Here is a 25000-nt window from a genome sequence, read left to right on the forward strand (position 1 = left end):
TTTTGCATTTAAATTTTTGCTTATAATTACTACTATTTTATTATTTGGTATAGCGGTTACATTCATTATGGGTAATATTTATCAGTTTTATGGCAGGAATAACACATTTTTGACATTTTTTGAAAGTATCCTATTCTAAAAATGGACTATTCTGGTAGGACAGAGGCTAACTACCGCTGGCTTCTCCATAATTAACACACCTAGCTGTTAGATAATGGCTAATTAACTTAATGAAAATATTCATCCTTAACTGCATTTATGAAACTCATTTTGTAGGACTGAAATATGATGGTCTTTAAGTGGTGACTTATTTAACTCGGCTCATGATGTAGGACTCGGCAAGCTACAAACATGCAGTAAAAACTAACAACAACAGACATTCTTGTTCCTCAGTGAATTATCATCTTTTCCCAGGCCCTGAATCTGATATTATTACGAAGACTTGTGTAATGCCGAGGCCAGCAGATAAACCCTCACAGATGTGTTTGGGGGCCATTTCTTTTTGCTTTTTCAAAGCCAAACCCATGCTTTGAATTCCAGTGTTTTCCCTTCAGCTTCCAACATGACATCCAATTCCAGTTCCTTTAAGTGGATTTATGCAGTAAGTGCAACATCGCAGATTGATTGCAGGGTTGTGCTCTGCTGGCCTAGGATTTAGTATCAACAGTTTGCATTCATATGTACACTCACCGAGATTTGCACGTTTTAACAATACAGGTGTCTCTCTGTGTGTGTGTGTGTCTGCGGGCGTGTGTCTGTGTGTGTGTGTGTGTGTGTGTGTGTGTGTCTGTGTGTGTCTCTGTGTGTGTGTGTGTGTGTGTGTGTGCGTGCGTGCGTGCGTGCGTGCGTGCGTGCGTGCGTTACTGTAGCCGTCTGGCACAGAGATGGCAGGACAGCGAGGTGACCTGTTCCCATCCCTGAGCAGCCGTTTAAAGGCAGACTTGGGCCGGGCGTATTTACCTTGGCATGGGCCGGGGGCAGATCGATGATCTGCAAAGTGGATTTGTTATTGGCTTGTTTGCTTTGGCAGCTCATGAAAGCAGGCTGCTGATTGCAGTCCCAGATGTCATTGTGCACATTACCGCTCAGTGTTACTCTCTTTAAAGTCCCTTGCTTGCTTTTCCTTTTTTTGCTCTCTCTCTCTCTCTCTCTCTCTCTCTCTCTTTCCTTTTTGGACAAATAGTGTCCGGTAACTTTTTTTTTGTACTTTAGACCACCCCCCCCCCCCCCCCCTTTCCACTCTCTCTTTCCACACACACACACACACACACATAAACACACAGATACTCACTGTACAGTCACTCAGTCACTCTGCAAACGCACCCGCCCACGCACACACACTAACATTGGCCTTGTAAGTATCCCATTCAGTTGTGGTTTCTAACTCGATTATCGTAAATGTTCGGTATTGATCTGGTGCTTAACCCTTTCCTTCACCCTCTGCCCTCCTGGCCTCCTCGTCGTCATCCGCCCCGGCCGGTGACCGTCTCCGGCGGGCTGTCTGAAGCCCTTTATGCCGCTTGTTTGGAATAGTAATGGCTGCACACAATTACACACTGCCCCTGACCCCCAGTGTCATGTGGCTCCACAGACAGACAGAGTGACAGGCTGTGTTCTCAGTGCCTGATTCCCGGCCATGTCAATACGTCAATGTCAATACTGGGGCCTCCATGAAGAGGCTGTAATCTCTCACACAGGTCGGCTTAAGTGTGGTCACATGCGTGTGTGTGTGTGTGTGTGTGTTACGTAGATGTTTGCTTGTGTGTGTGTGTGTGTGTGTGTGTGTTATGTACATGTTTGCTTGTGTGTTTGTGTGTGTTACATAGATGTTTGCTTGTATGTGTGTGTGTGTATGTGTGTTATGTACATGTTTGCTTGTGTGTGTGTGTGTGTGTGTGTGTGTGTGTGTGTGTGTGTGTGTGTGTGTGTGTGTGTGTGTGTGTGTGTGTGTGTGTGTGTGGTGAGGTCAGGGGGTGGGCCCCTTAAGTACTCGAGCCAGGTCTCTTCCCCCAGCATCTTTAGTGCCGGCGTGTGTGGCCATATTAAAGCACCACCCCTGACACTTTTACTGCAGGTACCTTAAGCAGGGATTTATAGGGCTTGTTTAGCAGGCAGGACCCAGGCCAGCCTGTCCAGAGTCTGGAGTCCTCAGGCAGCAGCACTGGCAGCGGTAGCAGCAGCAGGTCGGGTGGCTAACCCAGCATCACACTGCACACCTCCACAATCACACAGCCTCTAACCCAATATCACACTGCACACCTCCACAATCACACAGCCTCTCTACCCTGCGTACGTAGGGAGTGAGTGAGCGTGAGCAGATCTCATAGGCTGTGGCAAGATAGTGTGTCTTGGGCTAGATGTATCATTGGTCACACCCAGATTTGTGATCTTATAAGTCAACCAGTAGTCTACCAGCAGTGGCATCAGTTTGCTTTGAAGGGAACACAATATCTGCACTTGCTTTGAATCATGTTTGCTGGATAAATAGATTAAACGGCATCAGAGCCTTGGCTCACACTCTGTGTCTTTGATGGTTGTTGTGTGTGAGGAAGAGGAGGAGGAGGAGGAGGATGATGACTGTGATGAGCTCTCCATAAGCTGTCATAGCGGCCCCCGGGGACAGGATCTGCTCCTTCCTAGGTTGGGCCACAGTCAGGCTCCTCCGTAAGCAGCTTTGGGTGGAGGAAGGAGAGAACAAGGGTGGCTCCCAGGTGGATGCTGGGATTTGTTGAAGCAACGGAGGCAGCAGCAATGGCAGCAGCTGCTCTCAAACAGGCCAGAGACATGCTGATCCCGTGTGTGTGTGTGTGTGTGCGCCACTCGCCACAGCACTTGGGACCTCCGACACTTTGTTTTTCTGTTTCTCTCTCCCTCCTCCCCTACCCCATCCAGCTCTTCAATGAGATTAATTCCATTTAAGAGGGGTTTACCATTTGGCAGAGACAGATATATTATTGTGAACTTGCTGGCTCGCCGTGGCCCTAAAGAAATCACTTGTACTCTTGGGCACCACTCCCTGACGCTCACCCCCATCCCTATTGGGCTGGATTAGAGACACATTAGGCGCCACTCCCTCGTTACCAAATGGGATTCCGACGCAATCAGGGCGTCGCGGCTGGATTTCAATCCTCTTTTTGACGTGTGTGTGTGTGTGTCTGTAAGCGCGTGTGGCATCTCTCTCTTTTTATGGTTATTTGTCTCTTTTATGCTCTTTCTCTCGGATTTCTCTCTTTTTCTCTCTCTCTTTCTCTCTCTCTCTCTCTCTTTCTCTCTCTCTCTCTCTCTCTCTCTCTGTCTGTGTCTCGCTGAGGGCCCTGACCTCCACGGTGACCCCAGGCAGGCAGGCAGAGGGGCGTGTGCAGATGCACGTCGGTGGTGGCGGTGGCGGCCCGTGCCGGAGCAGCTCTTTGGTCGGGCGCAGAGCTGTTATTACCGCCAGGGAGCCAGCGCTCTCGGTTCCTGGGGACCCTGCCACATCAGAGCCACCGAGGGCCCAGCCCTGGGGCCCGACCTCTCCTCTGGGGAGCGAGAGAGGGAGAGATGGAACGAGGGATCTAGGCTGAGGGGGAGAGAGAGAGAGCGAGAGGGAGAGTCCACTCCTTTTTTCCAACAAAAACCTGTAATTGAACTCGCGGCACACAGCAAAGCGCAGCACAGCGCCGCGCCGTGCAGGAAGCGTTTGCAAGTGATTACATGCAATATGTTTCTCCAAATTGGGCCTTTAATTACGTCCTCAGCTTGTTTTTCCACTTCAGCACTGTGGCCTTTTTTCTCTTTCTCTCTCTCCTTCTTCTCCTTCTCCCTCCCCTTCTTCTTCTTCTTCTTCTTCTTCTTCTTCTCCTCCTCCTTTGGAGCGGCGGTCTGCGTTTATAAATAGAGGCCTGGGTTACGGTAGTTTTCAAAGAATAACAGCGATAAGAGGGCCAGTAATGCGGAAGTGTCCCAGGAGATGAGGGCAGCCGGAGCGATAGCCTCCAGATGCTCAACTGTTGCCATTGAGAAATGGATTCACACACTCTTTCTGTTTTACTTACACACACACACACACACACACACACACACACACACACACACACACACACACACACACATAGACTCTCTTGAGCATTCTTTTCTACAAACAGTCTTATGCACCGACATATATTGACACACATTCTTCCTCACCGTCGCCTGCCCTTGCACACACACGCACACGCACACATTCTCACTCACTTCAATCACAGTAGCAAATTACAGTTCAGGCCTCTTGCAGGCGGCGGCCATCTAAATTTGGCCCTGCTTGAAATGCAACTCCATCTCCTTGTCCGCTCTAATGGCCTGGTGGTCAGAGAGGACAGAGTGCACATTTAAAAAGCCACTCGGCTCTTTTGTTCTGACAAGTGGGCCATGCCGCACCGCGACGCACCGGGCCCTCTGTAACGTAACGCTCACACTCCTCATAACCCGTGTGGCTCGCACACACACACACACACACACATACACACACTCTCACGCAGAGCCACTCAATTACTCACTAGCTGTGTTGGGGCCCTCTGTAATGAAGCGCTCAGACTCCCAAGAATCTGTTTGGCTCACACACACAAACACACACACACACACACACACACACACTGAGCCCCTCTCTGGAGTTGTGTGTGTTCCTGGGCCAGCCACGTCCTGAGTGGATCACTCTCAGTCCGTCTCTCTGGCTTCCGCACGCTCAGGCGGGCCACGGCCCATTACAGAGGCATGAGAGACATACCTCCAGCGCCTCCATGTATGGGACGTTTTCACTGCTGTTGAAAACGCCTGGATGTTTGAATGGAGAGGATGATGAATGAGAAACACATTAGTATTGAGGGTTGAGTGTGTGTGTGTCTGTGTGTCTGTGTGTGTGTGTCTGTTTGTCTGTGTGTCTGTGTGTGTGTGTGTGTGTGTGTGTGTGTGTGTGTGTGTGTGTGTGTGTTTGTGTGTGTGTGTGTGTGTGCGCACGTGCATTTGTGTGTGTGTGAGAGAGGGAGAGTGATAGCAGACGTGTGTGTGTGTGTGCACGTGCGTTTGTGTGTGTGTGTGTGGGTGGTTAGCTATGCATGTATAAGTTGTTGTGGTGGTGTTCTGAATGACTGCAGTCAGTGTGGTAGCCCCTCCTCTACTCTACACGTGTTTCATTCACACTACTTCTGTGTGCCATACACCTCTCATTAACACCCCACTGAACCACACACCTCCCATCGACACTAACTCTGCATACTACTCAACTCTCATTCAGACTACCACAGTAGTAATGAACAGTTCTACAGTATACTAGAATGCCCAGCTCACGCTATTACAGTCCTCTCACATTGAAGTATACTACTGTACTGTAGCACTCAAGTCCACACTGACATTTTATACTAAACACGGCTAACATACTCATTTATGACTGTACTTCCAATGCTACTACACCCAACAATATACACCATTATACCTCACGCTCAACCACTCTAACTAGTGATTCTCTTGTGCAGTACCACAATAAACCATACAGTGTTAACACCTCTGTTTTAGTATACCATAACAAAGCAGTTACAGCAGAGCTAGAAATACAGTAGCCACCGTTGGAACGTGGCTACCGTGTTCCCCCACCTGTCACTGATAAGCTAGACTACTCCACAGCGGCTCCTGCTTGTGTTCCGCCCGCCGTGTTCTGCCGTGTTCTAGAGTAGTTCCAAATCCCTCAGTAAGTCACACCTCTCCACCAGTGTGGCAGCTGCCTGGGCTGAGTTTCAGCATGGCACCAGCTTCAGTGGGAGTAATGAGAAGTCACCCAGGGAGACGGGCAATGTGTGTGTGTGTGTGTGTGTGTGTGTGTGTGTGTGTGTGTGTGTGTGTGTGTGTGTGTGTGTGTGTGTGTGTGTGTGTGTGTGTGTGTGTGTGTGTGTGTGTTCATTCTGAGAGTCTGAACTGTAAAAACACTCTCTCTCTTTCTCACACACACACACACACACACACACACACACACACACACACACACACACACACACACACACACACACTGTCATACTCAGAGCAGCTCTGAACACTGCCTCTTTCAGCAGAGTTGGTCCGCTTCCCCAGCAGTGAAGGAAGGACCGCTTCCAAATTCCTCTTCACACAGTAAACTCAGAGGAGTCTCACACACCCCACAGAAAACACAAATTATATGTTTACACACCTACGGAGTGAGCACATACAAATGTCGGGTCTCACACACAGCACACAGCCACACAGGGCAGACTAGTGATAGACACTTCAGCAACCCTACACTTTGTGCTGCTGCTTGCTGTGAAATCCTGTGTGTGTGTGTGTGTGTGTCTGTGTCTGTGTGTGTGTCTGTGTGTCTGTGTCTGTGTCTGTGTCTGTGTCTGTGTCTGTGTCTGTGTCTGTGTCTGTGTGTGTGTGTGTGTGTGTGTGTGTGTGTGTGTGTGGTGTGTGTGTGTGTGGGGGGGGGTGGGTTAGGTTTTTAGGCTATCATAAACAGAGAGCAAGAGTAAAGATGCACCTGAACCTGAACAGCTTTTGCCCAATGTAGGCTGACCTCTAACCTAACCAGTCAGACTTGATTTCAAACATGGCGTGGCAGGAAATAATGCAGTGAATAAAGAGGTTAATGACGCCATTCTAATGTGATAGGTGCGCCTGCTTTCTTGCAATTGATAAAGAAGGACATGACATGACCTGGACTCTGACCGTGTGTCTTCTGAGACAAGCCTATTACTGTAGTTTGAAATGTGATGTGTTTCTCATTTTCTGTTACATTATTTCAGTTATTTTTTTTGTTTTATTTTTAATAGCCAATTCATCCCTTTTCCTTGTGCAGAAGTCCTCCGATTTCTCCCTAAGATGTGCATGTTTTCATTCTTAATGCTCGCACAATTTCAATGTTTTCATTGCTTCATTTCTCTGCATGTTTTGGCAAATGACACACACTGTCTTTGGAAGGAAGCTATCACTGGAAATGGAATGAAATTGAATAAGATGGGTCGTAATTAGACCTACGAGTAAACCGGCGATGTTCTTTTCCTCTGGTTCTTCTTTAAATTTGCATAGCTGCATAGCTGCTATTTCCTTAAAAGGCATCCAGACTTGCTTGCTTTGAACACGCCATGACAATGACTCAGCTAGCAGGAATAAAACGTGACGAAGCAAGAAGTTCAGTCAAAGGTGTGGGGAAGCACCAAGCATTGACTGCGGCAGTGGCAGGGCTCTGCGGACCCGTCAGTTTCCCTGTCGTGGACCGTCATCGGTTCGAGAAACACTGGCTTATGGGAATATTTGAATTTGAGAGCGAATAGCCTAGACATGACGATATGAAAAGCGATCCCTTCGAGTGATCAATGTAACTGTATTCTGGTTGTAACTGAATACTGAATACAGTTCCTCATATTTTGTATTCTAAATACGTAACGCTGTTACATGTATTCTGTTCCTCCCCAGCACTGGCCTGCAATCATATCCCTTTCTCCCGTGCCACGGACTCCATGGCACACATCAGCAGCTCCACAGATAATGCCACCTGACAAGGCCAGGGCCCTGTGGATGTGTGTGTCAGTGGGGGGAGAAGTAGAGAAAGAGTGAGAGAGAGAGAGAGAGAGAGAGAGTGTGTGTGTGTGTGTCAAAGAGAGAGAGAGAGTGTGTGTATGTGTGTGTGTGAGAGAGGGAGGGAGGGAGGGTGCTGTGTCGTCCCTCACCTCTCATCTGACTGCCAGCTGAGGCCTCTGTTTTTACAGTTCTCCTCTCTTTTTCCAGTTTTTTCTTTTCGATGTTTCCTCCTCGGTGGCGGACATGAGATAAATAGACAGGCTGTGTTTCCCGCCTCCCCCCTCCTGCCTCTTCCTCCCCCTCTCCCCTCTCTCCTCCCATCCTAACTCGTTTAGCGCATGGCGCAAAGGAATCGTGGTCGCCATCTCAGTCTGGTCCCTCTCTCCTCTTCACCCCTCCTCTTCTCCCTCTACTCTCCTCTCACCCCCCACCCCCCCACGCACACACACTCACACACACACACACACACACACACACACACACACACACACACAACCCTCCACCTCCGCGTGTCACAAATGAGATCATGCGCTTTGAGCCCCCTCCCGTTGCCCTGAGACTTCCTCCGCTGTTCTGCTCGCATGAGAATGTATAAATAACGTGCAGCTATTTATTTGGCGTGCGTTAAAGCAACAGTAAACAGAAATGCAGCGCCGAGGGTTTATGTTTGTGCCGAGTCATTTCCCGGATAGTGGTGTGAACTATCAGGACCCGCGGAGGAGTAAACAACAAGCAAATAAATAGAGAGAGATGGAAACGGAGAGAGAGAGAGAGAGAGAGAGAGAGAGAGAGAGAGGGGAAGCAATAGAGATAAAGGTGGAGAGAGAGGGGGGAAGCAATAGAGAGAAAGGTGGAGAGAGAGAGAGAGAGAGAAAGAGGGGAAGCAAAAGAGAGAAAGGTGGAGAGAGAGAGAGAAATGTGGAAAGCGAGAGAATGAGGGGAAGGCAGGAAGCAATAGAGAGAAAGATGGAAAGTGAGAGAGATTCTCCTTTGGGAGAAGGGACAGATGTAGGGAGAGAGAGAGAGATGGAATGATTGTAAAGAGCGATGGTAGAGCAGATAGAACAAGGGCAGATGTGCAGGTGAGAGGAGAAGAAGGAGAACAAGAGAGAAGGAGTGGGTGAGAGAGAGAGGGGGGGGGGGTTGGGTGGGGAAGGAGGGAGAGAGAAGAGGCGCAGAGGCTAGCGGGGACGCTGTCACTGAGATGATGCGCTGCATGAGAGGGACCCAGAGGTCAAGCATTAGCCGGCTGTTCCCCGGCCCCTCTCGGCTCTGCTCTGCTCTGCTCTGCTCTGCTGGGAACGGGCCTGAAGTCTCTGAGCAGCGCTGAGGAGGAGCCCCATGTCCTCAGCAGTCACACCGCTCAAGTGCTGGATAAATAATAGCCTCTTCTCCTCTCTGCTCCGCTCCGCTCTGACCCCCACACTGCTAATAATCACACTGGGGAGAGTTCAGGGGCGAGCTGGAGTGGTTGTGAAACACAGGATTCCCACCCCCACCCCCACCCCCCCACACACACACACACACACACACACACACACACACACACACTCACACACACATACCCCACCCCCCCTCAAAAGTGATGTTTCTGAGCTGCATCAAGCTTTTTGAACTGCAGTGTTTACTTGCCAATATTTCACCATAGCGCTGGTGTTTGCTATAGCTTCCTTGCATCAAAGCATATATGTTTATGGAGCCCTGTGCCCCATGTCCATACGAGCACTTTGGCGTCAGTGTGGGTAGTGGTGGTGCTGTTTGTGGAGTGTCCACTCTGTCCTTCCATTTTTAAACTCCAAGCATGAATTAGGCCTCTCTCGGCCTCAGAGCTCAAGTGTGTGAGGAAGAGACCGTGGTGTTTGCAGTGGAACGTCAAGTTCCTGGAGTTTTTGTCTGAAGGGTGTTATCAAAGTATTTGATGAATGTATGTCTGTGTGTGTGTTTTATGAAGTGATACCTGAGGTGTGTTTTGTGTCTTTAAAATATCATCCAAGGTGTGTGTCAGTTGTGTATGTGTGTGTGTGTGTGCGTGTGTATGTGTGTGTGTAGCACATGTTCCTGTCCTAAGCCCTGTTGCTGTGAGCTTCAGAAGGGTGGAGGATTAGAGCGTTGGGCCATCCGTCAGTGGGGGACGTGTGTGATCCGTGCAGGCCGGGGCCGGGGTTCTGGGTTCTGAAACTCTGGGCTGATGGATGGAGCCGGGGCCCGGCGTGATTAATGAGAGCACTGACCCCCAGCGCCAGATTTCACGCGTCTCTCATAGATCTGAGGCCCGCAGCCGGGGCCTGCACAAACACACACACACACGCACACACACACACACACACACACACACATCATGTCTTCATCTCGCTTTCTCCCGCTGTTTTTTTTACTCTCTTGTTATACATGAAAAGCTCACATTCGCACTTGTTCGTCACGAGTAGCTTCTCACAGCGCCATAGTGTGAGATCAGGTGTTGTGGAGGTGTGCCTCCTGTCTCTGTCTGTATTGAGTTGTTGAGTAAAACGAGCAGAGGTACTGTATGTGTGTGACTCACGTGTCTCGAGTCCCCATGTGTACCAAAACAAAAAATACAAAAAACACACACAGTAGTGTCTACAATAACAGCCCACTCCGGCCGCCCTCCATGAGATGTAGCACCTGAACTAGAAACCGTTCAAGATAAATGAGGAAAACCAGCTGGCTCACATGTAGACATGTAGACAGCCAATACATAGTAGCACTCTATGGATGAGAAATTTTCCACCACTGACACCCAGAGCCTGCGACTCATCTGTCCGTAAACCATCACTCTGCTCTGGGTGTGGAGAGGAGCTCTCCTGGCTCTGTCTCCAGCAAGCTCTGGAGGAAGGAGTCGCTCCGCGAGCTGTCATTATACTAAATGTGCTCAAGTAGCTGCGAAACACATTAGCTTTCTCCAGATAAACAAGATGTCAGCCTCATTAGGTTACAGAGTAACACAATACTCTGCGATATCAATTAACCCCCCCACCCCCCCGACCTGCCGGTTCTTTTTACAAAAGAGCTACAGTCCCCCTCGCCCCTTAAAACTCGCGTTTATTAATTGTCCTTTGTCTCGTTGTGTTTACACGTCGTTGGGGCGGCTGTATTTATGAAGTGACTGCGGCCCCACGGTGGCTGAGAGAAAGCTGGACCTGAGCGCTCATTTATCCCCCAAGGCTTCCTGGTGCCTTTGAAAGCAGGGAGAATGAGTAGTGGCGATATTCATGGACACTAATGTTCCATTGGCCCACACATGACAGCTGGCGTGTAATGTAGAAGTTTCTAGTCGTGTGTGTGTGTTTGTGTGTGTGCCTGAGTGCCTGGGTGTGTATATGTAAGTGAGAAAGCTAGATGTGAAAGAGCGTGTGTATCTGTAAGTGTGTTTTAGAGGTGATTGAATGTCTGTTGTGTGTGTGTGTGTGTGTGTGTGTGTGTGTGTGTGTGTGTGTGTGTGTGTGTGTGTGTGTTTGTGTGTGTGTGTGTGTGTGTGCGTGCGTGTGTGACTGAGAGCCCAGAGTGCAAACCCTCAGCACCAGGCCAGGGAAGAGCGTGCTCCCTGCGCCCCGGCCTGTCAGAGCTCTCTGGCCGTTTGTCAGCAAACACACCCTTCGGGGCCTGCTCTGTGTCAAGCGTATCGGTCCCCTTTAATCATTGCCGGGGCCGCCGCCAACTTTATTATTAATGCCATCAGACCCCTACGACAGGCACCAATGCAGCCATTAACGACCCCTCGAACTGGAGAGAAAGAGAAAGAGGAGAAAGAACAGTGTTGTCTGCAAGAGAGGCTGCGTTCTCATTTCCCTGCTCATTTATTTCCCACTCCAGCACCATTAGGGCCTTAGGTATGTTAGCTCAAACACACACACACACACACACACACACACACACACACACACAAGCCTGGCTGGTTGGAGCCCAAATGAGAAACACTGCGCGCCTGTCTGTGGAGCAGGCATGGCCCACGTTTGATGTTGAGTTATTGGGTCTCGCAGGTCTCTGGCGGGGTCAGGTCGAGGGTAAGGGGGCTTTGGGGAGTTGGGCCCAGGGGGTCCCCACACTTCCCAGGGGTGACAGAGCAAACGCCCCCTATCCTGCACCTCTCTCCTCTGCTGTGTTCTCCCAGGACCAGGCTCCACAGTGGCCAGGGGCAGAGGGTGATGTTACGGACAGGGACTCTCACTGATGGAGCCCATAGCCTGGGATAGCGACACCTCATATCAGCCCAAGCTGCTTTGGTTCAGCAACACAAGTGGTTGACATTACAGCAGAAAACCCCATACATTCAGTGGGTAGCAACTGCACCCCCCAACACACATGCAAACACACACACATATGCACACACACACACATATACACACACGCATAACTCCACACACCACACTCGCTCCGTCTCTCCCCACCTCAGCTGACACGGCAGTGCGATTAGCCCGTGCGGGCACTGAACACGGAACCCTGCGTGTTTACAAGATGTGCAAACACAGAACGCGTCTGTCCCAGCGCTCCGGGTCATGGCCCGCTAACATATGGCCCATATGTGCAGCGCTGACAGTCGGCGGGGACCCATGTGCTAACCTAAACACGCGGCAGTGTCCGCGATGGCATGTTCCTGCGGAGCGATGGGGCCGCACCCGCGTGGGTGGCCTCAGTGAGATGGACCAGAGATAGCAGCAGACTGAAAGACAACAGCCACAACTTTCCGCAACTCTGTAGCTGTTGACGTCAAGACTTAAGTTTTTTATCATGATTACACACAAGATTTATCAAACACAAGTGTGCAGCTATGTCACTAGTTATGTTAGTAGGCCGAGTTACTAGGCAGTGTTACTAGGCAGTGTTACTAGGCTGTGTTACTAATCTCTTGAGCTCAGTAGCTGAAGATGAGACTTAAGGTTTTATTCATGATTAATCACGATTTTTTTGTGCGCAACTACGTGCCGCTATGTAACAGTAGTTGTGTCCTTCCAGGCCCTGCGTGCCTCTCTAGGCTGCCTCTCTAGGCTGCCTCTCTAGGCTGCCTCTCTAGGCTGCCTCTGTCTGTGCCGTACTGAGGGGAGCAGGGAAGACTACACTGATTTATCTCCACCTTTCATCTGATCTATATTCTCCTAGCCCGCACCTCAGCCAGCACGTTGTCGTCACGCCTGATCTTTCTATCGCTCGCTACGTCTCAATGCTCTGTCAGCTGAAGTGAAGGGTGCAAATGTTCGCGGGTAGCATTTTGTGTTTCGTGAAATAGTTCAACTCCTATCACTCATGAAAACTTTGAAGGCATGTAAAATGTTCGAAGGAGTTAGTGCGGTGCAACAGGATTGTTGTTTATGAAGCTAACATTCCTGATTTTTCACCGGGGTCAACTATAACTTGTGTTTTATTGATGTATTTCAAAGATGTTTCAGTGCGGCTTTAGAGTTGGCCTCGGGACGGCTGCTGAAAATGAAAAGGAAGCCAAGAAGCCGGTGAAAAGAAGCGGGCGCAGGCCAGCTGTGGATTTAAAGTCTATCTCCCGAGGATTTTCTCTCTTCTGGTGACTCACGCTTCTGACTTTCTGTTTGGCGCCTGGATGAGCAAACAATGAATCCTTCAGGAGCCACCCTCCAGAAGGAAGGAATCCAGGCCGTGGCGGCGGCGCAGACTGAAGTGTGTGAATCCCAGAATCTCCTTCAGGCAGCTAATCCATCACTGATAGCTCTGGCTATGCCAAAGGTGCTGTGGGACAGTGTAATCCCATCGGGGCGGGTCAGACTCATTCTTCGTTTTTTCTTCTCTTCCCCCCCCCCCCCCCACCCCCACCCCCTTCTCTTGACGTGGTAATCACCTGGCATACCATCATGACCTTCTAGGGCCTGGCAGCTTCGCGTTTCACTGCGATACCTTCTACTGAAATACTGAAAGCGCCTTTGATCCGCACACCTCCCTATCCTCACCTCAGCGTTTGCTTTTTTTTAAAGTGGTGGATTTGGAGTGGTGCTGAAAGTGCCACCCACGGTGTGGAGACAGAGGGCCTCGGCTGCTATTAAAGGTTTAGGGCTAATTACGGGGGGAGAAGGAGAGGGGGTTTTGCGGTGGCCCTGGCGGATGCTCCGGGGCGTACACCGGCAAAGGGGCTCGGGGAACGAGAGTCGGAGGGACGCTTCGTGTGAAAGAGAGCGTGAGGGAAAGCCCTCCCAGGGCCACCATTGACGGAATCACTGACACTCCGAGAGCTGGAGAGAGAGAGACGGGGAGGGAAGTGAATGTTTTAAAAGGCAGAAGTGCAACGTAATGAACGGGGGAGGTCTCCTGACACTAAGGTTTTTTGGGCGGGGGAGTGAGAGAGGGGGAAAACGAAAGGGGACATCCTGGGAGCCACCTATCATGTGCTTAATCCTGGGAGCTTCCATCTGCATTAACACTAGCACGGTGTCTCTGAACACTTCTGGCAGCTCTCAGGACTTCTAATGCCCGAGCATAGGAGCACTTGTCTCTAATGCTGTCAGTCTGGGTTCACAAAGACCGCTTGATGGTGTGTGTGTGTGTGTGTGTGTGTGTGTGTGTGTGTTGTAATAGGGCTGTCTGACTGTGTTTCTGCTGTTTTGTAAGTGTGCATGAATGCATGTGTGTGTGTGTGCGTGTGTGTGTTTCTGTAGGTGTGTACTCATGTACTCAACTGTGTGTGTGTGTGTGTGTGTCTGTGTGTGTCTGTGAGTGTGTGTGATGGAAAGGAAGCTCCCTGGCAGCACTTCAGAAGCGGCTCAGAGAGCGAGGCTCTGAAAGCAGGGCACAGGGCAGGGGCGCTCCAGGGCAGGCAGATGAAGCGAGGCCGGGGGGATGTGAAGGGTGCAAGTGTGTGTGTGTGTGTGTGTGTGTGTGTGTGTGTGTGTGTGTGTGTGTGTGTGTGTGTGTGTGTGTGTGTGTGTGCATTGGTGTGGGGGGAGGGTGTCATGAGCACAAAGTGTCACCCTTATCTGCAGAGCTCCCCTGGCATCACCCCTCAAAGCACAGCCCTCCGCCAAAGTGTCCCGCCAGCAGATAGAGCTACGCATCCACAACCCCCCTAAACACACACACACACACACTCACATGTATACACATGGACCGCAAACACCTCTGCCTGCATCCGGCTTCTGCTTGTACTGGGCTGGGCTGGAAACATCCTCGTGTCCCTGCCAAAGCATTCCAATTAAGTGACTTTCCCTACCAAACGTGCAGACTTCTCTGCATTAACTCTCAGCGACCGACGTGGGAGATGCGCATTTGTGTGTTGACCTTTCCGAAGTCACGGCAGAACCTTGATTTACACACTGTTTGGTTTCTTCCACTTCAAAAGGTGGCTTTTTCCAGGCCCAAATTAGGAACATTACTATAAACAGAAAGGTACTGTCCGGCCTCATAAATCCTTGTTAGCTCAATCAATGTTATGGGCAGCTAATAAAGCCTAATCGCATTAGCCCGTCTGGACCCTACTGGTCATTTAGCTGTTTGGCCATTCCAGACAGGCCTCAGGTAGCTCGGAGACTGCGGCATGTGCCATGGTGTTTATGTGACCTTGTACTTATTTTAGTGTGTGTGTGTGTGTGTGTGTGTGTGTGTGTGTGTGTGAGAGAGTGTGAGAGAGAGAGAGAGAATTTCTGTTGTGAGTTGCTGGCCCACAAAAAGGTGAACAGCAATGGCGATTAAATCTTGAAGGAAAAGTGTGTGGCTGGTGTGAGACGTGCAGGCCGGCGTTTGCCAACAGCTGGGGCCAGTACTAATCCAGGGGAGGCGGGCGGGCGGACGGGCGCTAGAGAGGGGGGTTTATGATGATGAAAAACACGGCGCTTCCCGCTAAAGCTGTGTGAACATGATGTCCTCATATCTGCGCAGCGCAGAGGAGATGTACCGGTGAAGAATTAATAGGGCGGCAAGAACACGCACACCAGGCACACGAACACGTGAGGAGCCCAACCCAGCCCAACCCAACCCAACCCAACCCAGGCTCGGCTCCTCCCGGCTCGACCCATCAGGCTCCTGGCCAAAGTGTTGCTTAGATGCTATTATTACTGCTAAGTGAGGCCCATGATTATTTGGTGAGGGATGAGTGAAGGGCCTGTGCTGGTGTTTATGGGTCTCTGGGCCGATGGAAGGGTCTCCCCTGTGGGCCAGCATGAACCCCTGACCTTGACATCCACACGTGCCCTTTACCATACTGACACCGGACCCCCTCCAAATATGCCCACAGGCAGAGATGGGAAATCATAGAGAGACACACTATTTCTCAAACACACACACACACACACACACACACAGACATCACCACCACCCATCCCTCAGACGTGTCTGTCAGAAGAACTGAGCCATATTATTTGTGTGTGTGTGTGTGTGTTCTAACTTCCTGCCGTTTCCTGTGTGCTGTGCTGCCTTTGATCTTCTCTATCCAGAACTCTGCTCTTCCAGAGGGTCAGAGAGGAAGGCCATGGGGAGCGGCCGCACGGTCATGCGTGTGCCAACACCATGCTCAGTGTGTGTCTGAGTTTGTCACTGGAATGGAACCGTGTTCATGGCCTTACAGTGGGGAAAATAAGTATTTGACCCCCTGCGGATTTCGCAAGTTTGGCCACCAAAGAAATGTGTGATCTATAATTGTAATATTAGGTCTATTTTAACAGTGAGAGACAGAATATCAACAAAAACATCAATTACTTATTTTCCGCGATAAATGCAAATCAATTCATAACTGTTATAAAATGCAGTTTTCTGGATGTTTTTGTTGATATTCTGTCTCTCACTGTTAAAATAGACCTGCCATTACAATTATAGATCACATTTCTTGGCCAAGTGGCCAAACTTGCGAAATCGGCAGGGGGTCAAATACTTATTTTCCCCACTGTAGGTGAACAGTGAACAGGGAGTTTAGGAGAGAACAGAGAGTCACCATCACCTGTCCCATCAAAACCCTCATGCGACCACACACACACACACACACACACACACACACACACACACACACACAACACACACCTCCAATGCAAACTATAACCAACACGCACAAGCTTAGCTCTAAACTCACACACATGTACACTGTGGCCCACTTACTGTAAACAAACATACTCAGGGATTAAGCCCAACATAAGCACACGCATCAGTGTTGAGATATACAAACATGCCCCCCCCCTACCCACCCACCCACCACCATCCCCCAGCCCCATCCCACGTGCCCCCAACTGTATTTAGAGTTCAGGTTTCAGGGCGATGCGCCGTCTCTCACTGTCTCTGACGACCGACCACAAGACTAACCCTAGCCTCCGGAGTCAGGGCAGAAAAATCTGATTCGAATTTCACCGGTTTTGCTTCAGCGCAGCGGAGGGTGGAGGGTGGAGGGTGGAGGGGGAAGGAAAAAGGCTACATTTGGAGGCGCCGGAATAACTGTGTGTCGCCTGATGATTTGTGGCGGTGGAGGGTCTCTGCTTGGCACAGAAGAGGTATTTGTGTTCTCACGGACGCTCTGGCCGCACACACACACACACGCGCGCGTACACACACACACACACACACGCGCGCGTACACACATACACACACACACACACACACACACACGCGCGTACACACACGCGCACACACACACACACACACACACGCACGCACACACACACACACACGCGCACACACACGCACACACACACACACGCACGCACGCACGCACGCACGCGCGCGCGTACACACACGCACACGCACACGCACACGCACACGCACACGCACACGCACACGCTCCCGCTCCCGCTCCCGCTCCCGCAGGGCTCTGGCTTTGATGGTGGGCCTGCTGGTCTGGATGTGTGTAGAGTGTGAGAGTATGTGTGCGTGTTTGTGTGTGTGTGTTAGTCGGAGTGAACTGCGTGTGTGTGTGTGCTTGAGCGGAGTCCTTTGAGGGATCAATGGCAGACACAGGACAAACAGCTTTTTATGAAGTGGCATAAAGTTATCAGCGGCTCTGCACTGGACCGGCCGAGTGTTCAGCAGCAGATAGCAAACGGCCCCCCCTCGGCCCCGCTATCAGCCCCGGGGGCCCGTCCGGACGGCCGCACTGCGCCGTGCTCTCGCCCGCACATTAGCTGCTGTCAGAGGGGCCAGAGTGTGGCTGAGGCTAGCCAGAGGCCCCCGAGACAAGTGCAGATAGTCGCTGGGCCCCCAGATCAAAGGGTCCCTGCGCAACCGGTGCAGATAACCCCGGCCCCTGCGTTACACACAGCAGGTATCTGGGTGGGGTAGCGGTTGCAGAGCGAGACCCCACTCACCTCTCAGCCACCTCTCTTTCTCTCTCTCTCTCTCTTTCTCTCTCTTTCTTTTTTGGTCTCTCGTGTGTCTCTCGTGCTATCTCCTACTCTATGATGTTGTTGCATCTCTTTCTTTGGTTATCTCTCCACCGTGACCAGAATCTCTACAGGCACACTGTCTTTTTCTCTCCTGTTTATCAGCCCGGATGCTCCTTCCTGCCCCGCTTCCAGGAAAAACCTTTATGTTCCTCTCATGGTACATTCACTTGTTGCTAGGAATTGTTCCTCTCTCTCACACACACACACACACACACACACACACACAGAGAGAGAGAGAGGCCGTCTCCTCTGGCGTGTTGTAAAGAGCAGTAGTGTGATCAGGCCCTTTGGGGTGTAGCGCACCATGAAGCACATATCACCCCTGTGAGGTACCTGCGCTGCGGCGCGGCGCTCTGGCTGCTGCTGCTACTGCTGCTGCTGCTGCTTGCATCTCTCAGCTCAGAGCATCCGGAACATCCACAGCACTGCTCACCTCCTCAAGAGAGAAGAACAGAACAGTTATTCTTATGTCAGTCTGTCTCTCTTTCTCTCTCTCCCTCTGTCTCTCTCTATCTCCCTTTCTCTTCCCTCTCTCAGTGAAAGAGGATCTTGTGGCGTGATCATTTCAAGACAGCCGCAGTGCTGTAAGATAAATATGAAGCAGAGAACAGAGTGCTGATGGGGGAATGAGCACTCATAGTGTGTGTGTGTGTGTGTGTGTGTGTGTGTGTGTGTGTGTGTGTGTGTGTGTGTGTGTGTGTGAAAGAGTACACTAAGCGTCTGACTCTCTCTCTCTCTTTCTCTCTCTCTGGGGTCTTGCAGGAACGTTCGACCGGAGTGTGACCCTGCTGGAGGTGTGCGGCAGCTGGCCCGAGAGCTTCGGCCTGCGTCACATGACCTCGGCCGACACCACGGAAGAGGGCCTGAGGGAGAGGCTGGCTGACGCCATGTCTGAGTCGCCCAGCAGGGACGTTGTGGGCTCCGGAACAGGTGAGAGAAGAGTACACCAATGTCAACACACACACAAACTAACAACACAAACACACACACGCACAAACATACACACATATATACAGTATCTGTCCACACAAACATTTAGAATTTGTAGCTTCCTAACAATTTATGCACCACAATATAAACATTTTAACATTCGAATTGTTAGTTCATGGACACTTTCTCATTTTCTCTCACATAAACACCCGTGGACATTTATGTTGTCTGAATTTTCAAACAGAATGAGCTCTAGCATCTGTCTGAACACACCCTTGTGCTTTCAACAAGAGTGCCTAAGCAACTAGATTAACGGCATCCTCTCCCAAGACGTCACTCCTAGTTAGTTCCACTAATTTACAGCTCATTCAGTCACATAAGCAACACGACTGGTCCTGACGTTCCAGAGCCAAACTCTATTTTGTCCTATTTGTTTGGCTAATGCAGCTGCCAATCAGCACAATCAAGTGAGCTACTTTGTTTCACTTAGTTTGATAAATCTCTTAAACATGCCATCCTGTTATTCCCTTAAACCCTTCCCTCTGTAATAGATCGCGATTTCTTTATTATACAGAGATCTGGTTCATTAAGCTAATTTCCCAGGCAGATCAACTTGACGGGTATAGCACATTCACATTGGTTTTTTTTGGGGGGGGAGGGAGGTTTCCCTCAGAACTGACAAATTAGGTCATCCACCATCGAGACTGAGAGGACGGGGGGGAAATTGCCACTCTTGACTGTCCAAATGTTTAACTCATTTAGGAGACATCCCGCCACTTTCCTCTTCTCCCTCTTCCACCCTGCCCTCTCCTCCTCTACCCCCCTCATCCGAAACAAGGCTTCCTTTGATGTTTTCGTCCATCTTCCCCCCCCCTTTCTTCTGAGAAAGGACGGGAAGATGGAAGTCGGGATCGCAGGCTCGGGCGCTGGCTGTGCGAAGCGGGCCGGGTCACGAGGGGCCCGTAATGCGTTTAGCATCGAGCGGCCCGCTCTCTCGCAGCGCGTCTATTAGGCACTAACTCGATTTGTACCTATTCATTTGCCGTCCCTGCAGCAGCACCGACTTGGGCCCTCTCCCCTGTAATTGGTTCTGTCTCTATTTTTGCATCATTCGATTAAGCCGGACTCCCGGACACTTGTAGTCTGCGCTTGTCTGTCCGTTTATACGGCCCCTAATGTAACGCAAAATTCATTACTGATCACATTACATTCAACTTCATCTCAACCCTCCCCCTCCCCCCCCCACTCCCACATCCAACCCCCCAGCCCAAAAGCAGTCGTATAAACATATAGTTAACCTCGGGATGGCGTGGAGAATGGGCGAGAATGGGCGGAGGAGGAGAAAATGGGCCGAATAGAAAGTGACACGGGTGAGCGGAGTCAGTCGCGCTGGAGCCAGCGCCGAGTCGCGGGCATCCATCATCTCTGTCTGTGTGTCTGTGTGTGTGCGTGTGTGTGCGTTTGGCTCGGCTTACCTGCCCGAGCTCTCGGGGACAAATCCCATTTAGGTTTGCGCCAGATTCAATTGTGTGCCACTGGCACAACAATCATCATCAGCGTTGTCGTTGTTGGTCGTTGTCGACATTGGCGCGGTCATGTGGAAAGTGTGTTGTCCGAGGCTGGCCTGCCTAATGTCCACTCTGCGCTCTGTCCTCTCGCTCACTGGAAACTGTCCCGGCGCACGTCTCCGGTGCTCTTTCTGAGCGAGAGGCGCGTTGCTGTATGTTGTGTGGTTGCCAGTGGCCTGCGTGAGATGAGCTGTGGCGTCTGCAGATGCCATCCAGTAGTTGTGTGGGGCGGCGCACTGTGCTTCAGACACGCAGCTTCCGCTCCCCATGTCCCCTTTGAAAGGCGGATGCAGATGGTCCAGCACTTACTGTCTGTCTGGACACACAAGGGGCCTGAGCGCGTCCTCTCTCTCTCTCTCTCTCTCTCTCTCTCTCTCTCTCTCTCTCTCTATCTCTCTTTCCCCCACTCTCTCTCTCCACTGACAGCCCCTTTTCCCACTTCCATCATTTCTCTCTGTCTCTTGGTCCAAATGAGGCTGTCTGCAGCCATGGTTACAGAGAGAGACAGGGCCCTCTGTTCTCCCTGTTGACAGAGATTAGCAGGCAGACACAGACAAAGAGAGGAAGAGACTGACAAGGGATAGAGAGAGAGATGGTGAGAAACAGAAACTCAGTTACATAGAGAGCGAGAAACCCAGGGACGGAGGAGGCGTTGCTGTCATAGCCAGCGTCCCCATCCCTGGGCAGGTGACAGGCGAAGGAGATGTCCCCGCGCCCACGGCCCACTGCAAACGCACTCATCCCCAAATTAGATTTGCTCCAGCGACATAATGTTGGAAATTGGATTTTGCTTATTGGTGCTAACCCAACATAAATTCCATTTAGGCTGCGAGGAGGACAAGGCTCACCCACGCATGCACACGTAAACACACACACACACACACACACTCACACACACACAAATACACACACACACACACACACACACACACCTCTCCCTTCCATGTCACACCAGCCAGTGTTTACCATGGCTGAGCGAACAGATTATCTCTCTGTCATTCCCCATTACGACACTAGCCTCAAAAATCCCATTTAGATCTATTTGCCCCTTAAGCCTGTAGCATTAGCCTAGCATTAGCGCCTGTCATAAAGCACTGGCCTAGCTCTCATCTCCCCATACCCCCCCTCCCACTCTACCCCCTCTGCTCAGTAAAGATGCACTGCTGTTTATGAAGATTGGAGAAGTTAATGTTATGCTTTTATCGATGTACAGGGAGTGTCTGTGTGTGTGTGTGTGTGTGTGTGTGTGTGTGTGTGTGTGTGTGTGTGTGTGTGTGTGTGTGTGTGTGTGTGTGTGTGTGTGTGTGTGTGTGTGTGTGTGTGTGACAGCCGGACAGTGTGCATAGGGCACATGGAGTCATTCTCGGTGTCAGGGTGTGTGTGCTGGCCTGGCTCAAAGCATAGAGTGGGAATTCATGAGCTGGGGCTAATGCACTGCGGATGATTCGATTTTGCGCACGGTGCGGCAGTGGAAGTGTCTGTGCCTGTATGTCTTCATTTAACACTTATTGCGGGCTGTGTGTGTGTGTGTGTGTGTGTGTGTGGTTTGATGGGGAGCAGGGCTGTGGTGGGTCAGCCAGCTCCTGCGTCCACAAAGGACGCTTTGTGAGAGGGGCTGTCTGCTGTCCCCTCAAGCCCATGCCACGCCCGGTGCCTGAGCATTCCCACAGCCTTGCAGGGGAAGCCCCTCTCACACGCACACACACACACACACATACACACACACACACACACACACACACACACACACACAGCAAGTGCATTCAGTCTTAAACACGCACACACACGCGCTACCACAGACACCCTTCATACATTCACACTTATGTCCTCACACATGGACAGTAAGACAGCCTGCCCAAATACACACTCTTTTACAAGCTCTTGACATTTGCAGACATGTAGTCACTCATGAACTCACACACACACACACACACACACACACACACACACACACACACACACACAGTGTTACAGTCACACAAAGGCAGACACACATGGAGACACATGGACGAACACATGTCCGTGTCTGAATATTTTCCATACAAACCTACACACTTTCAAACACAAACACACACACACACACAGAGACTCACACACACACACACACACACACACACACACAGACACACATACACACAGACACACACACATACAGAGCAGGCCCACTGCTGAGCCTACTGGTCTGTGACTGTCTGACCTCCCCTAAGACTGTCACGGAAGAGGGGGACAATACAGCAGCCTTCTCCCCAACCCTCCGTCCTTTCTCAACATATGAACATCAGAGGCAGACACACACACACACACACACACACACACACACACACACACCACACACACACACACACACCCTACCAGAGATTTATGTTCCTGTTTCTCTCAACAGGGCTGGTAGCAATATAGCCTATATGGTAGACTTATGCGTTCCAGCCCCCAGCTGTATTCACAGGAAGCAACTCACTCAGCACTCAAACCCTGTGTATGTGTGGGCATGTCCCCATGTCGTAATTATTTATGAAAATTGTCAGATGCCGTTTGAAATGGCTCTCTGATTGAATTAATTACTCAGACTCATAGTTTATTATCAAAGCACAGGCTTTTTTTTTGTCTAGATGAGACCCGAGACTGCGCTGTAGGTTTTGGACGCTTTCCCACAAGTATCTGATGTTATCATGGGATGAAAACGAGAGAAAAAACATTTCTGTTTCGAGCATTTTTGAATACTTTGTTTTTGTATGTTGTGTGTACGGTTGGAGGAGAGGGGAGGGAGGGCTGTTGATCTAATCTACTTGTGAGGAGTGAGGATTTCCCCCCTCTCCTGCCACAGATATGTCTGTGTTCCTGGTGTGTGTGTGTGTGTGTGTGTGTGTGTGTGTGTGTGTGTGTGTGTGTGTGTGTGACCCTGCTGAGCCCGAGAGCCACCCAGAGGGGACTAATGCGAGAGCTATAATGTGTGTTTAATACGCTAATATCACCAGTGTGTTCACTTATTCCCAAAAAAGACCACGGGCAAGATAGCATGCTCTCATTCATATGCAGTGATTTCTCACAACCCAGACATGAATGAAAGTGCTCGATAGCATCGTCCCATTAGTTCTCACTGAATCCAAAAAGTCAGACAGACCCTGCTGTAGTCAAATGAGAACGTGCTTCCCAGCGTGCGGCCCTCTTTAAAAAAACATTTTGACTCAGCCAAGGGGTACTATTACACTGATGCCAGACCACCGCCGCCGTTACACAGCCCTGTCCTGGGAGAGCAGTCTGAGGAGAGTCAAGGATAGCACCAGTGCTGCTGCGCCCCCGGGACGCCCCACTGATCCAGGGTCAGGCCCTCACCTCAACCCTTCTGATCTGGGCACAGACACGCTCTCACACACGGCCCTGAGATAAAGCGGTGGAGCAGCTGTCACTCGCAGGAGTGTGGGCCCAGTGTGGTCATACTACCACCACACAGCAAAAGCACGCACAGTGCACAGAGCAGTTAGTCATAACGCATTCGATACGTCTTTGAAGTGTTAGTTACAGTCTGACAGTATGATTGACCGTACAGTGCAGACATCCTCTCCAACTGAGTATGCCACAGCAACCGTCCCCCCCTAACAGGCTGCTCCCAGCATGCGCGCACATTCACATGAAAAGCACAACTAGAACAGCATGCGTGGTCCAGACCGACTGTACATATAGTGACTGATCTCAGTGCAGCCTTACATATTGGCCTAAAACATGGATCAGAACCATCGTGCTCGGGCGTCTCGTCCCAATACAAACACACTGTCTGTCTGTCTGTCTGTCTGTCTGTCTGTCTTTAAATACAGAGCAACAACCCTCAACCCCAGCTATACTATCATTGCTCTCATCAATGAGAAATCAAATATGCCAAAAGGGCTGCAGTGCGAGCCGAACTGCAAAAACATTAAGCATTGAAACCTTTCATCAGTCCAGAACTGGCTTGAACAACATGAAATGAGATGGAACATGAAATATGGTGTCCATCGACAGAGCCCAAATTAGGAGTTAATCAACAAGCATGAACACAATAACACAGTGCGGTATTAATACCTTTGGTGAGGAGATCACTGGTCTGGCTCTTCTCACACTTAACTCATTTGCCTCCTGTTTGAATTGGATGGAGTCTGTGCACCACATTAGCGGAGGGCTATAGTCTAGAGTTAGCGCTGCGTGCCTTAAAGGGAAACTTCGGGATTTTTCAACCTGGGCCCTATTTTTAGATCTTTTTGGGTCCAAACGTTTCCTAAGGACAATTAACAATCGAAATCGGTCCAATATTGAGTTAGGACGCTATAACTGGCAATCTCAAAACGGCTATACAATGTAATCCCATGGGGCAAGCCTCTGTGTAAAAGTAAAAAGTTTTTGTTGCGCCACTGGCTCAGACTACATGGAAAGAAACCCTACCTAGATAGACCTGTGTCTATTTGCCTCAGTAACTGTAAAGAAACTGTAGAAAATGACTGTGAGACTGACCCAAAAGTTAGGGCCCAAGTTGAAATATCCCAAAGTTTCCTTTTAATGTATCGGCTGCCATTAGTGCTCAAATATCCGTCTCTGGAGCTGTCGCACACTGCTGAGAGAGTAGCAGCCAAGCGGACAGTCACGCTTGGACTTCCCACCTCT

The 25000-nt window shown here is 50.4% G+C and overlaps 1 protein-coding gene across 1 annotated transcript in view; it reads left to right on the forward strand.

Annotated features, from left to right (window-relative positions):
* The window catches only part of bcas3 (BCAS3 microtubule associated cell migration factor), a 243483-nt gene that overhangs the window by 202106 nt on the left and 16377 nt on the right, over positions 1 to 25000 (forward strand). The window contains exon 23 of the mRNA XM_012824095.2: positions 18633 to 18800. Coding sequence (XP_012679549.1) covers positions 18633 to 18800 — 168 coding nt within the window. The remainder of the gene's footprint in view (positions 1 to 18632; positions 18801 to 25000) is intronic.

Source organism: Clupea harengus, chromosome 9, assembly GCF_900700415.2.
Source record: "Clupea harengus chromosome 9, Ch_v2.0.2, whole genome shotgun sequence".
Lineage (NCBI taxonomy): Eukaryota > Metazoa > Chordata > Actinopteri > Clupeiformes > Clupeidae > Clupea > Clupea harengus.